The following is a 16,273-nucleotide window of genomic DNA, read 5'->3' as shown; positions in this document are numbered from 1 at the left end:
CATCCATCCACAGGCCTGCCCTGTGTGTTTGATGAGCTATTGGCAGGCTATGGGGGACACGTGTTCCCGTGCCTCGTGGCAAACATACCTTTCACCGAGTCTGACTCCACAAGCCTGTGTGGCTTCCCAGGGAAAAAATACGAAAGAAATCAAAGCGCCAATAAGCTGGGGATGTTGAGCCAAAAAAAAAAGAAAAAAAGAAAAGGAAAGACCTGAGCGGACGACTTTGGATTTTGACAGAATCTTTTTTTTTGCGTGCTTGAATCCCGACAAAAAATTTGCATTGTTATCGCAGATAACCGGTGATGTTTTTACTTGGTCGTACATTTTTGTGAAATATGTAGAAATGTAAACCGAGCCTCTAACGATTCCCTTAATGACGCGGATCTTGCTTTTCTCCCCCGAATCGAGTCTTAGCGGGCTTCTCTGAGCGGGATGTCTGATATCTGAATATTAAAAGGGGAGTTTCAAGCTCATCTGCAAATGTGATTTGCACATATCACACTTCTGCAGTCGTCAAGCTGCTTCGTCGCCAAGCTTCTGAGCAAAGAAGGGGTGGGGGGGTGGTGATGGTGGGGGGGGGGGGGGGGAGAAAAAGAAAGATGCACATATGGGTTGCTATTGATGTATTCCATTTCTGACCTAATTTAAATCCCTGCCAACAAGCTCATATGCATACTGTACATTTGCTAAATTACAGAGTGTAAACCTTGCCTTCTCACGGAGACAGGTGTAAACATCAATGTTGTCATAATGCACCACCAGTAAATATGATAATCGCGTCGTGCTGCAATAGAGCACAAAATAATTTGGACATCATTTTGATGCCTGAGGGACCCAGGGGAATGCCCTCCAGAACGAAGGTGGCCCATTGACATGCTATACACGCCAAGACATAATTATGGCTGCCTGTCTTTGTTCATCCCAAGCTTTCTCTCAGAGCACTAGTAATTTGCTTGTGATATTTTGGTATTCTTTACAATTGAGCTATTCTCTGTGGATTTGAGGCAGAGTATTACACAAGTGTAAATGGAGATGGGGGCGAAGCTGCTCTCCTACTGAATTCCAAGTTTAGCAATTGCGTCGAGCAATGCACTGATAGTTATAATTGCACTGACACGGATGTTAAGGATAACTTGGTGCTAATAATCAATTTAAGCTATTTTATGAACAGTTTAAAAATATAAATGTATTATTATTATTATTATTAGACATCAGTAATGATGGCTCTACTCTTTCTCCTGATTTAGATGCCTGCTACAACTGGCATCGTTGGCCATATCTGCGCGTTTGGACATTCCTGATAATAGGGCAGTGCCAGAATATCTTATAGGGTGTGCAGTCGGGTAGTGGTTTGTTGTCATGATAATCCCCTCATTTGTAATGTCGGGATCAGCAGGTTACGGCTCTCCACTTGCCTGCCATGTCAAGGCTTGGGACTGGCGAGGTGGATTGTCATTTCTGAAGGAATATTTTGACAGCGGCTTCACTTTTCTCGTATGCTTCAGCTCAAAGGTCAGAGCTGTGCCACTTCCATTTACTGTGTGTGAACACTCAATCCCAGAGGAGTATAGCTCCCTACATCTTCCCCCTCACTGTTCTCTCTCTCTCTCTCTTTCTCTCTCTCTCTCTCTCTCTCTCTCTCTCTCTCTCTCTCTCTCTCTCACACTCACACACACACACACACACACACACACACACACACACACACACACACACACACACACACACACACACACACACACACACTGTCTCACTTTCTTGTGCTATCCCTCTTTCTGCCTCTCACACCGTTTAAATGGCTTGTTTTAGTTGATATATTATGCCTAGGCCAGTCCCACACGGGTCTTTATAGTTGGTCCAAAGTGCCCAAATTGAAGGGTAATTGCAGCTTATAAACCTTTATAATAGAGTAAACGGTGGAAAGGCGACACAGTTCACCTCCATTCCCTGCTACACCTGAGTCCTCCCGCTCTTGTCATCCATCCAATTAGTTTATCGCCAAAATGCCTCCTCTCCCTCAGTCATTCCTATTCCTACGTCAAATCAGAGACACTGTTTGGATAGTTCTTTAAAAAAAAAACACACATATAGTGTGGTGGTGGTGCGATTGTTGCGAGTGCACCGTGTCTCAGCGGTTTAAGTGTCATCCATTTTACCGCGCGCACAGAGCCACTCCTCAGACACCGCGGATGGCTGTGTCAACCAAATAAGGCACTTGTCAGTAACACAAAAAGACATCGTCGCTGGTCCATTGTTACCTGGTGTGCCAGCTATCATATAGGAAATGATGGAGTGACGGGGGTTCTGGAGCGCTCAGCGGGTCCAGGGCCTCGGGGGTATTATGGGTGTAAATCTGCCTCACACAGCTCCCCTCCGGGCCAGGGGGAGAGCAACATCATTAGCCATAGCAGATGGAGGGACTTCAGTTCTGCTCTCTCTTCTACTGTCAGACCGACTGTTGGAATCTTGTACAACACAATGGGAATGGATGTGAGCAATAACAGGCCCTCCACATTGAATATGATGAAATCCACATGAAATCGGCATCTTCTCTCTGATCGTTTGCATCAGATGAATGTTGCACGCTTAAAAAAGAAAAAGAAAAACAAGGCCATTGGTGTCTGGTTCATTGTTTGGCTGCAGTAAATGAAGTGATGATGACAGTTGCTGAGGATAGATTTGAGCTAACTGTGACTGTGTGTGTGTGTGGGTGTTATTGTGCGCTATAGTACACATGCATTCATGCAAGCGTGCATGTTTATTATGAATGCATGCCCGTGTGTTTGTGTTTATAGGGGCAACAGGGGTAACCCAGGCGAGCAATCAATACAATCATATATCAAGATGGGTATTTATCTCCAGCAGCCATTCTATGCAGCCATATTCCATGTTGTGCTAGAGGCCTGCTATCCAGGGAACCGGGAGTTGTGCTCTCTCTGTCTCTGAAGCACTGGCAGAATCCTAATCTTTCGGCTAGAAGCTTCACATGGCCAGATCAAGAATTAGACGAGAGGCGAGAGGGGGTTGGGGGGGTGGGGGGCGGCGGTGGGGGAGCCCATCTCGGTCTCTGTTTTAAAGGACAGTGCTTTGAATGTCATTTGACAATTTCCTTTTAATTAGAACTAATTTACAGAAAGATGCCCACCAGCTAATCTTTACAGGATAATTAACTTCTATTTTCTTTACTTTTAATTAAAAAGTGGAAAAGATTTAGCTGATCCATAAAGAATTGTTCTTTTGAAATGTTCATCAGACTCCACACTTCTTTTGGCATTGGTAATATTTAGATCATATCAGCTGCCCGCAGTCTCAACTGGGTTATTGCAATGATTTTTTTTCTTCCCCTTCTTATCCGGGTTATTAAGAAGTGGAACTATCAATAGTAGAAATAGGAACCAGAGGCAAATTAGAATTGAATTAATGAAGAATTTATTGCAAAAAGGAACTCCCTCATCCTTTAATGCTGGAATGAAATTTACATCTTAGATATGCAATTCATTCATAGAAATTCCTTGATGGGGGAAAAAAATTATGTTTTATCTATATTATTTGATACAGTAATCATTTCCCTTTTCTGATGGCTCACCATTAATTTCTATGACTTAATTCTTCGCTTAACTCAAAGATAAATGTTGCAGATGCCATTTTAGCCTTTTCATTGTGGTCATTTCACAGCTGAACAAGCTCACCTTCAACTCAAGTTAGTTTTAAAATAAGTACCATAATGACAAATAAAAAAATCACACCCGTGTGAAGTGGAGCTGTGTGTGTGTGTGTGTGTGTGTGTGTGTGTGTGTGTGTGTGTGTGTGTGTGTGTGTGTGTGGATCATGTGTACCGATTTTTGTGACATTTGAAGAAAATATGTAGGAAAAGGAGCAAAAAGTGTGTTTTGGAGAAAATTCAAGATGGCGGAAAATCTATCATGGCGCAAATGGGCGTGGCCTATATGGGGAGATGCGTCATGACCCAAGGAATCCAGGGAAAAAATATTTTTAATTTTCCGACCTACGGTTCAAGAGTTACAGGCCAAAACGTAAAGTGGGGTGTTATGGCGCCACCATGCGGCCAAATGACACAATTATTTTTTATTTAATCCTTGAAATCATTATGAACCTCCTCTCCAAGTCTTGAAACTCTAGCCCCTATGGTTTGCGAGAGACAAATAATTGAATGTGAGTTTTTGCGATTCCCATTATAATCAATGGGGAAAATTAATTCACTAATAAATTAATATCAATTAAACTATAGAACCTTTCTCTTAGAAAAGTAATAGCCCACGATTCCCGAGTAAGCCGGTCGATTTGACATATGGCGCGAGTGTGTGGTGGCAAAACTGTGGGACTAGTGGCGTGCCGAAGTTTAGGAAGTTCAGGCTACATACACACACACAGACACACAGACACACAGACCCACACGGCCACGTATAGGGAGCCTGTGCTTCACACAGCTCCAAAAAACATAAGAAGCGCAGCATTCCTATAAAGGCCTCAGAAAGACCTCAGTGCCGTTCGTCCAACTCGAGTTGGTCGAGGGAAGTTGGACAGTCGCCGTTTTTTTCCAGAACTCTCTTCTGGTCACAATTACCGCCCTCCCACAGACTTTACTTAGTGGAGATAAAGTGAGCCAATATGAGGTGAGTGTTCTGTAGACACAGCTACCACTCCTGTGCAGACTAGCCAATGGCTGAAGATGGATGCCCCCACTTAACCATGATAGCTCCCCAGAGGAGCCTCACTCAATGGCTTCATTAAAAGTGAACGTTCCTCGTGAAAAGCACGCTTATAAACCAGTAATTAAGCCCCCACATATTTTACCTGCTTTGTTTCAGCTGTCACAGGCGAGTGTAGAGGCACATGGTTAACTTTTATTTCCTTATAAGTAACGGAATGACACCGATAAATCATTTGGCCCCCGGCGGGGTGCTGTGTACCAGCCCTCAGCAGTGACTCGGAAACATAGAATACTTACAGTAGGTTGACGTCAAACACCTCACCTCATTTTCTCTGTTCTACTGCCCCTACAAAACAAGTGCCACCCTGCGAGAGACTTATTATGTATGAGAGCATACCCCTGGGTGCCACCGCATTTTATTTGTTGGCCTACCTTTTGCTTATGGTGTGTGTGTGTGTGTGTGTGTGTGTGTGTGTGTGTGTGTGTGTGTGTGTGCGCACGGGCGTGCGTGTGTGTGCGTGTCTGTGTGTGTAAGTGAGAGAGAGTTTGTGTCCAAGTGTGCGTGTTGAGATGAGGAGAGGCAGACAGCAGTTAGGCCTAATTTATGCTCCGTCGCACGCCAGATCTATAAACTCACAACTCGTCGCATCCGTGACACACTGTGAGCTTATAGATCAACCGTTTTTTTTTGGGGGGGGATGGCGTGACACGGTCGCACGGCGAAGTGCAAACGGGGCTCAGAGTGAAGCGGGGCCCAGCGATGGAGCTCCACAGAGAAGCAGGCTGGCATGTGCAGAAGCCCTCGGGCATGCTCAGAGGTGCCTCCAGCATTTTAATGGCATAGTCAAATGCCAGCATGTTTTCATGCTCTTCCAATTCTAATCCATTGGATAAAGAAATAAGCGCGTCCGTGTTCTTCCTCCTCAACCGTCCTGACAGAAAACACTGGGCTCCACAACACAGGACCCAGCGACTCTGTAAACATGCTGTGCTCCAGCGTTGTCCCCGATTACAGCGAGATACCCAACAGAAATATGCAGACTGTCTTTCTCTTTCTCTTTGCCTTTCTTTTTTGGGTGTTTTAACAAACAAAAACAAAAAAGAAAACCCTTTGAAAAACATGTATTCTGCCTCTGGTTAACACTCTGTCCAGTTGTCAAGAAGAATCATTTGATAGTGATGTGGGTTCTTGGTCCGAGGCAGCCAAAGGGTGTGTCTGTGTTTCTCTCTCCCTGAACCGTGAACATACAGTACTGTAGTGTAAACTTAGAGCGCCATCTAAACGCATGATGTCATAACAACGTCTGACAACAGAGGCTCTGCCTTGTCATCTGTGGTGCCTCGGCTTCCCAGAAGGGTGACATTCCGTCTGTGTGTGTGTTTGCGAGTGTGTGTGCGCGTGTACTGTACTTGTATTACTATACTTGTGCAGGCCAAGTATAGTAGAATTTCAGAAATAGACATTATGAGAACAATTTTCCTGGTCGTCAACAAAAGCCTTAGTGTAAAACATTGAGGTTGGGGTTAGGATTAGGCATTTAGAGGTTGGGTATAGTGGCAGGGAAAGAGTCTGTTTTGTCGCACACCAGAACGACACATTGTGAGTAGGGATATCACAATTATTGTGCCCAAAGAAATCTACAATATTGTCCCCAAAGAAATTTACAATATTATCGCGATAATCAAAATATCCCCAACATTCATTATCCTAGGGTGGAACATTTGCCAAAAAAATTGCAGATCTACAACGCGTCGCAACGCAGCGTGTTGTGAGCTTGTAGATCTGCTATTTTTTTGGCAAAGAGATTTGGTAGAGTGTGAAAAAATTACTGTATCAAGTACTGTACGTATATTATAAGTATGTTTAACCAATAGAGGGTTTAAATGGTACCAGATTTGCAGCTCGTCAAAATAAAAGGTGAATTGATCCCAGTGCATAACGGATGACGATATCATGATAATTTAAATCTCCATGATACGATCATCGTGAGTGTTTTTGATCACGGTAAACGATAATATCGCTTATCGTCCCATCCCTAGTTGTGAGCTTGTAGATCTGGCTGTTTATTGCCTTTTATTTATGCAGTCCTAACATTTTCATGTCCTCACAATTATAGTAATACAAACGCACGTGTGTGTGTGTGTGTGTGTGTGTGTGTGTGTGTGTGTGTGTGTGTGTGTGTGTGTGTGTGTGTGTGTGTGTGTGTGTGTGTGTTCGCGTGCGCCCAAGTGAACATGCCTTCGATTAACCCGCCCTCGCTCTTTCTCACCACAATTTCCATAGGAGCGTCAGTGCTGAGTTTTGAAGCAGTTTTGTTGACTGTTGATTGTAAGTGCCCGAATTTAGGAACGCAGCCATTTCTAATCACCAGAATTACATTGCTTAGCAACCGGAAAATCAAGTTAAACAATAGCATCGCTTATTCGTGGTCACACACAGCAGCTCTGGAGAACACACCCCGTGTCTACTGAAGCTGCTCTGTGATCCTCCCAACACAGACACACACACAGACACACACAGGTTCAGACACACAGACACAGACACACACACACAGACAGACACACACACACACACACACACACACACACACACACACACACACACACACACACACACACACACACACACACACACACACACACACACACACGTTTGTATTACTATACTTGTGAAAAAATGAGGACCGGAAATGTTATGAACGCCATTTATTTTGTGCTATTTTTAACCCTAATCCTGAAAATAGCGACTCTACAAGAACGAGTCATGCTGCGAGTCTGCGACCTGTTGTTGTGAGCTTGTAGAGCTGCTATTTATAACTCCATACCTAACGCCTAACCTTACCTATACCTTATCCTAACCCTAATCCCTACCTGAATCTTTTGCTGATAATACAAAAGTACATACAGTACACACACACACACACACACACACACACACACACACACACACACACACACACACACACACACACACACACACACACACACACACACACACACACACAGTATATGCACACATTCGCTTACACAACCAAAACTATTCACAGCCATAAAATATACAAATGGTAATTTATTTCTGACTGGTGGTTAAATTTAAATCAGACTGCTGTGGATTCCATATTTCTTTCTTTCTTTCTTTCTTTCTTTCTTTCTTTCTTTCTTTCTTACGGCCCATGCCGTTACGAACCCCCCCCCCCCCCCCTCCCCCGCCACCCTTTACGTTTGAAATGATTAATTCCTTTGAGGGTTTCTGTGGCATATTAAGCTATTAAGAATTGCATAAATGGTATCTATTTTATTACAGTGATCAAGGATTAAATTAGAGGCTTGAGCCCTGTAACCTATACACTGGGCCTCCTCCAAGGCCGAGGGAGCCCACAGCATCCCAGAGGTCATTAGAGAGCAGCGCAGAAGATCTCCCCCCAAGTCTCTCCACAATATCCCTCCACACTGTCCTCACTCCTCCTTCTCCTCCTCCTCCCTCTTTAGACGCCTCCACCCCGCTGTACAGCACCAGAGTGAGACCAGACAAAACTGTTACTCTCATTTTCACACTTTGCAGCGAGAGACAGAGGTGTGTGTGTGTGTGTGTGTGTGTGTGTAATGTATCTGTTTCTTTTCTCCCGCTGCGTGGGTAAACGCAAGACCCGTAGGCGTACAGCCTGAATCTACCTGTTCACAGGGAACCAGCGGTATAGGGTTACGAAGCGCGCGAGCCTGACAGCCACTCTGGAACTCGAGACAAAGTCTGTATGGTTCTATATTTCGTCTCTGTCCGGTGGAAACCTCATACGTCCCAAAACGGTTACTTTTCAGGTTTCGCCTCACACCGCGTTTCGAGCTTGTGGATCTGCTGCTTTTGATGCTTTCGCGTGACGCCGTAGTGTGATCAAGTACGGGGAAAAAAACACATAAAGTTAGAATATGGAGATAAGAGGTTTCCGCTTGACAGCAACAATATCGTCGTTATCGGGTGGAAACCTTGTATGTCCAAAACCGTTAGTTTTGTATTTATCATTTAAAAAATGAACTAAACTAGTGAAAACAGCCGATCTACAAGCACACAACGCCTCGCGGTGCTAGGCGTTGTGTGCTTGTAGGTCTGCTGTTTTCACTAGTTTTGTGAGACTGCCTTCTATGATGAAGCAGGGCTTTACTTTGCGGGGGAAAATTACAAATTTGAAACTTGGAGATACGAGGTTTCTGCCCGACAGTGACGATATATTTCTATATTTCCTCCCCCCGCATAAGTTTGGAGAGTCCTGTGGCGTATGTGTGCATTAACCTGGAGATGTGGAGGGCCCCGGGTGTCAGCGATGGCACAAAGGAGCCAGTCACTGGGAGCAAGGGACCTGGCAGGGGGTTGAGCTGTGTGGCCCTGCTGGATTTTTTCGGGCTGCCTTGCATTATGCATTACACACAGTAAAATCCTCAGTGTTCATTTATGCATTTGTAGTTCCCGGAGAGTGTACGAAATGTAAGGCAAAATGGGTCCATTTGGTTACATTTGTACACTCTCGGAGCTAAAGGAACACTCAGGATTTCACTCGCGTAGTCTCAGGTGCTAACGTTTCATCCCCAGGCCAGCAGCTTGGACACGTTTTCAATGGACCTTTTTGGACGGGAAAACTGTATAGGTGGGAGCAAAAAATGATTACCATGCTTCTAGAGATCTGCCGCTTTGTTCTGTCAGATTCAATTACCTCACCTCTAATTAGGGAGCCGTAGAGGAGGCTGGGTTTGTGATCCGCACATCACACTGTGGAGTCGGCTGATAATGCGAGGTATCACTATCGCAGTCCGACCACAAGCTCCACACATTGCGGACGGTTGAGAAAGCATGCCATGAAATTAGCAGTCACTCACACTGTTCAGACTCTCTCTCACACACGCGCACGCATGCACCTACACAACGCATGGCGTGCATGCACACACACACACACACACACACACACACACACACACACACACACACGCACACGCACTTACCGGTACACACATTCATTGGGAAGTGTTTATGATAGTTTTGAGGCAAGCTGCACAGCGGGTGTAAAAACAGACCTGTAAGGGGTCCGAGTTAAATTAACACTCAGGATTTTACTGCGTGGCGGCGGGGGGCGGGAGGGGGAGGCGCATCAGTGCCATGTGTCTTTCCGTTTGCGGTTTTAGCTCATTGAGGCACATTTTTCTAAAACGAAAAACCGATTTACCGGGAGTGACTGAGCGAGTGCGCAACATTACTTTTTCATGACGGATATGCTCATTCCAGCACCTCGGCCCATGGTCCGCTCTGCCCTGCTTCCCTTTCCTCCGTGACTCATTAATCCTCTGTCCATCATATGGTCCCAGAGTATCAACCCCGTTTTATAGACTCAGCGGGGGCATTACCATATCCCTCTCGGAGGCTCCACTCCGCATGGCCGATCCCTATCAGACAGAGGCCACGCCATGAACAAAAGAGCCACTGTGATCAAGCCCGCATTCAAGCTACCCAATGTCTCTATTAGCATTGGCTGCTCCTGGGCTGCATGACTATTTGAACAGGGCTGAGATTTCCTCCTCTTGTCAGCAGAGGAAGGCCCAGATGAAAGCGGATGATAGAGTCCAGGATGGACGGCCGTGAATGGCAGGGTTGTGGGGGGTGGGGGAGGGGATAACTGGACACTGACACTGACTGAGGAGGGGGTTCAGCTGGGGCTGCGGGGCGAGCGGTGGTCGGAAGCAGTTTCCTGGAGCAGTTGGGTCTTTTCAAATGGGAAAATGGACGGTTAATATTGAGATTGAGAGAGGAAACCCAGCCCAGGGTTATCTGTCTAAAGCCTCGTTTTGGTTTCACAGGTAATGCTGAATTAACCACTTTAACCCTGGTGTCCCTATTCGGGGCGTTTCATTATAGCCGAAGATTTTCAGTAAATTCCCCCGACAAATTGCACAAACCTGTCACAATATCGAAAACAACAGATCTACAATGTTGCATTGCAACGTGTTGTGAGCTTATTTATCAGCTATTTTCACTATTCATCGTACAGTGAAGTATATAGGGCTGTGTTATATGTGTTATAATACTGTCTGTGTAAGACAGCCCACATGAAGCATTCGCTTTTAGATTGTACAGACAGAGACAACTGTCACATATGAAGAATTAAAGAGACCATGGACTACTCTAGTACTGTGGGGATGTCCTTGTGTAACTATGTCTGCTGCTGATGTGGTGTGGTTAGTTGGTTATACACAAAATCATCCCAGCGAGGAGACGTCTTATCCTTTTAAAACGTCTTTGTTTCACAGACTTTTGTGCGTGTTGTAATGAGTCACAAGCTTTCTGGAGGCGGTGGGTGTTGTTTTCTGTTGGAAAGTGAAATGCAAACGCTCTCTCTCGGCAGTGTCATTGGCCATCTGAACTCCAGAGGAGGCTTGATAAGAGGGCAAAGCAGCAGGCATTCCTCTGGCCCATTCGTCAGCAGCGCCTATAGCATTGCACCAACAAGCGTGGGTCACACAGTGAATGTGACAGGATTTTAAACAGTACACAACTAAATATAGCAGGAACGCCACTATCAGAAAATGAGTTAGGAGTGCAGTGCTAGTCGTTTAGAAAGTCATTATTCTTATCATTGCTGTCTCTGAAATAATTTCAGGTCTCTCCATGCAATGAATACTGTATAATAATAACCTAAACATGTGAGAATGCGGACAAACTTTGGTAATCTATGTAGAGTCCACAAGGAGTAGCCATCAGGCCCTCTTTAATGTGTGCGATGGTGTTAGCCACATTCAGTAAGACCCGGGGTATCTCCTATTCCCTATCAGTTCAAAAATGGTCAATTTTAGTTAGTATCTGCTGGAGTAAGGCACAAAGATGGCCTCATTTTGAGTCCATTAAACCCTGGCTCTATCTCATCTTATCTGCCTAATCTTTGTGTCTTATTGACCATGAAGTTTATCTGTAATCTCCCTTTACTCTTATTATCACGTAACACTGTAGGTCTATTTTCTGCGGTGCGGTGGCGGTGCTCTATTTGCCAGCAACAGGGAAGAATCGTTGTACACACAGTTCTTATTCAGCTGTGTAATGGAATGTGTACAGTCTGTAAAGAAATGTACCCCCCCTCCATCCCTCCACCCCCCCTTTCTTTCGCACCGTCCTCAATTGCCTTGGCAGACACATTTAATTCCAGTCATGCAATCTCCCCCTTGATATGCCGATATTTATCTCTCAATATCATCTCGAGCGATGGTGGACTCATTGAGTCACTTCACGCCTCACTTCGCTCCTCAGCGAATCAGCAGTTCAGGCATCAGATTAGATCATAAAACTGTATCCTAATTCAAAGCACCACTCTGCCTCCACAGTGTCTATTAGAGATCTGTGTGCTAATTCTTTTCATGTCCGGGGCTCCTGCAGATGTAGACTTCTACAAAGGAGTAATTTATAAGGCTAATGAAAAGAACGAGCAGTTTGTGGAGATCAGGGGGGGGGGCCTTTTATGAGTCGGCGTGCGGGAAGAAAGGGAAACAGGAGAATCACGCCAGCCCCCCACTTTTTCTGAACTGAAATTATTGCTTTATTAAAGCCGAGGGTCTCAGTCCCGTTACAATAGAACAAACACGTTGAAAGGTGTCGGGTGGATACATGCTCAGACTGCACACTCCCCAACAGCTCCAGGACGATGCGCGGGAGGGAGGCTGCAACCTCATGTGTGACAGCCAGGAGGGAATGGATAGAGAGAGTATTCACATCCAGAAGGCAGCAGTGACAACAAAGGTGCTTTATGATTATTCCCCCCCCCCCCCCCTCAGTTTAAACACACAGTCGCAGCTGAGTCGAGAAAGCTAATATTTGTTTGTTTGTCTGTCGAACACGAAAATGCGGGGCTTCCAATCCGCCCAACTGACACATAAGTGTTATTATTTCAATTCAAATATGAAGTAAGTGTACTGTATGGCTACTTGAAAAGCTCCATCATTCCTCTACTGTGGTTAATTCATGGGGTGACGGTGGAGATATGTTGGGGAGGGACAGAGAGGTGTGCACGCTGCACATTATGTTAATAACATTCAAATGCCGGGGTGAGGACGGTGCTTTTTATTTTATTTATTTTTTATTCAGAACTAATACAATTCAGGTATAGCCGTACAGTAATTCCATCAGCGCCCCTTGATTGAAGCAAAATGGTAATATGCAAATACCAAAAAGAGATGTACAGCTACAAGCAAAAACTCGGAAATCATTTAGATTTAAAGAAATAATATTGCACAGAGGGGGGAAAATTAATCACACGGAAAAGTGTCTCCTTTAAGATTGCACTGGTGTATTACCCGGAGGCATGGAATGTAAATGGAAAATCAACATTGTACCCTCTGATAAGGCTAACAAATTAATAAAAGTATTTTCTTTTCCTCCTCCCATGCTGATGCCCGTATGAAAAGTCTGGAAAGGGAAGTTTTTTCCTCTCCTGCTTTTATTTCTTCGTCTCTGAGGTTTTGTCTTGCAGGTAGTGGGATTAACATCAACACTCACCTTGGCTGCATGTCAGCATGTTCTCCTTTATTCAGTCTCAACAGGGCTTTTTTCAGTTGCTTGCTACTAGTAGGAAGAATCTTTGGGAATTCCTTAGGTAAAATACCATGCTTTATTCACACAGCCATATCCTTGCCTGTACTGAACTGAACACCAGAATAGCGTCATTCAGAAACCTTGTACCGTCCTCCATATTTCAACTTTTTTTTCCATAAAAAGGTGAACAAAGTGTATGTGGGTTTAATAAATATTTAACCAATGTAAAAGCATTAACTAGTATTACTTAAATAATAACATTGGATCCATTGGGGCACAGGTTCTTTTTTACATTTCCTGAAAAGTGTTTGATTTGAGCGAGACGCGAGAGTGCGGACCAGCCAGAGTCTTAGCATATGGGAAGAAAATTTCATGTCACGATTATTGTGACCAAAGAAATAGCGATTTACGATATTATCGCGATAATCAAAATATCCCCAACATCCATTATCCTAGGGTGGAACATTTGCCAAAAAAATAGCCGATCAACAAGCTTACGGCTATTTTTTGGCAAAGAGATTTGGTATAGAGTGAAAAAAAGAATATCAAGCGTGATTTCCAGGTCCGTTTTACCAACTATAGAGGGTTCAAATGGTACCGGATGTGCAGCTCGGCGAATAAAATGTGAATTGATCCCTGTGCATGACGGAGGACAATTTCATGACGAATCTCCACAATATGATTATTGGGTGTTTTTAAGTGTTTTTCTTTTTTTAATCACGATAACAACAATTATCGTCCCATCCCTACTTGAGCTCTGCAGTGTTGCTATGAAAAGTAACAGTTTTGGACATACAAGGTTTCCACCCGACATACCATCCTTCACTGACATAGTCCTTTACTCTACTGAACACCAGGATATGCAGAGCACAGACAGCACCGTACAGTGAACCAGGGACATGCTGGGCCCCTGATTCAGCCCGGGAAAAAAGAGTTGGAGAGGCCCTCATTGCGCACTATAGCGCTGCTGCTACTCAAAGATTTGCCATTTCAGATCATGACAAGTGACAAGCCAGTGGGCCAATTACATCGTTGTCGGGTGGAAACCCAACAACGACGAAAAACCGTTTGTTTTGTATTTATCATTTTAAAAATGATTTAAACTTGTGAAAACAGTTTATTTTTTACTTTTGTGCAAACAGTTTAATTTTTACTTTTGTGCAAACAGTTTAATTTTTTCCAAATGGCCGGCCTGGACCAGCCGGGAATGAACCGGCCGTTCGGGAGTTGTCCCGCTTCTCCCAATGGCCAGCACGTCCCTGCAGTGAACTGTTACTGTATCTGCATTTGTAATGAGGGAAACAAAAAAAAGCCTGAAGGATGTGATGAAACTATTCAACATCCCCTCCTGTGTGTGTGTGTGTGTGTGCGCGCGTTGTGTGTGTGTGTGTGTGTGTGTGTGTGTGTGTGTGTGTGTGTGTGTGTGTGTGTGTGTGTGTGTGCGTGCGTGCGTGCGTGCGTGTGTGTGTGCGTGCGTGTGTGTGTGTGCATTCCCTGCAGGTCCTCTGGAGGCTGGCCTGGAGGAAGACGAGGAGGAGTGCGTCTCGGAGGAGAATGAGCTCATGACCAAAGAGGAGTTCTCCGTGGAGGAGAACTTCTCTGCAGAGTTTGAGTCAGAGAACATGGCCTGCGAAGACATGGAGTACTTCTGCAACAAAGGTTAGGACCCAAGATGCTTTTTCTTTAAGTGTGTTATCTCCGGGGGCATTGTTTTTTAGTTTCTTTTTTTCCCCCTCCAAAATTCACTCTAAACCAGTGGTTCTCAACCTTTTCAGGCCGCGACCCCCAAATAATCATATTTTAACTGGGGACCCCCCCACCCTGAAGAGTTGAGGTATTACATTTTGTATAACACGGTTCTATTGTAAAAATAGCAGATCCACATGCTCACAACGCCTCGTATTGCGAGGCGTTGTGAGCATGTAGATCGGCTATTTTCACAATTTCTACCTCACCAATGTTTAATTTGTAATTTTAGAGGTATTAAAAAGTCCTTAAATTGTCACTTTAGAAATGTGCATATACGGTACCTTCTATACACTTAAACTTTATGTTGGTTTGTTTACTGTTGAGAGAGAAAACAATGTTGCACATTAAGTTAATCATCTGGGGACCTCCCAAAATAATTTGGAGACCCCCCTGGGGGTCCCGACCCACAGGTTGAGAACCACTGCTCTAAACATGTTGTAGTATATCGTTGCTATCGGGCTGAAACCTTCGATCTCCACGTACACCTTTTTAGGATCTGCAAGCTCACAGCGTGTCGACCGTGTCGTATTGGGGCAAGTCGTGAGCTTGTAGATCGGCTTATTTGAAACATTGTTAAAGTGAAAGAAAAGGTTGTTAATTTTGTGGGTTTCATAAATATTTAACAAATATATATATACAAGACATTGGGACAAAATAATACCTACTACACTGGATCCAGGTTATTTTTGTTCATTTCCTGAAAACGTTTGGACATACTGTAGAAGGTTTCCATCCGACAGCGACAATATGTTACATGTATCATTATTACACTACATACATTGATATACTTAATATGAAACAAAAGATTACACACCACTTATGATGATTGACAAGCATCAAAAAATAAGTTGAAATGAAATGAGACCTAATGAGATTCAGAGACGTATTCAAACCATATGCGAACAAACTAACAAACTATCTGGCATTGCAAATGGGTGTCCAGATCAGAAGTTCTCTCGCATCGCCCGCCTAGCCTTAAAACCATATGCGGTATATATAGATATTTGATCCCCCACAGTCCTCCCAAGAGGAGTGGTTTGATCTGAGAGAGAGATGGCACCCGCAACATTGGCTCGTCCACTGTGATAGGCCCTGTGAAGGTGTGCTACAGTGCAGCGATGCCACTGGAGAGTGTAGCCATTCCCTTTGTAGCCCGACTACATCTCTCTGAACCCTTAGCAGCACCTGCTATTGCTCGGAGGTCCAGGACTAAAAAGGGCCTGGCGACGCCGGAGCCGCCCAAGTCGTCTTTGAACTCCAATTCAATTAGATTGCTTCTTTGTATGTTTGTT

General features: G+C 44.4%; 1 protein-coding gene across 1 annotated transcript in view; it reads left to right on the top strand.

Moving 5' to 3' along the window:
• The window catches only part of zfpm2a (zinc finger protein, FOG family member 2a), a gene marked incomplete at both ends in the record, with an annotated part of 157,184 nt that overhangs the window by 27,344 nt on the left and 113,567 nt on the right, over positions 1-16,273 (top strand). The window contains 1 exon segment of the mRNA XM_080754619.1: positions 14,733-14,891. Coding sequence (XP_080610745.1) covers positions 14,733-14,891 — 159 coding nt within the window.

This window comes from Nannobrachium achirus (assembly GCF_963921795.1).
Source record: "Nannobrachium achirus genome assembly, chromosome: 2".
Taxonomy (NCBI): Eukaryota; Metazoa; Chordata; class Actinopteri; order Myctophiformes; family Myctophidae; genus Nannobrachium; species Nannobrachium achirus.
Note: the sequence above shows the minus strand (reverse complement) of the source record. Positions and strands in the feature narration are given on the sequence as shown.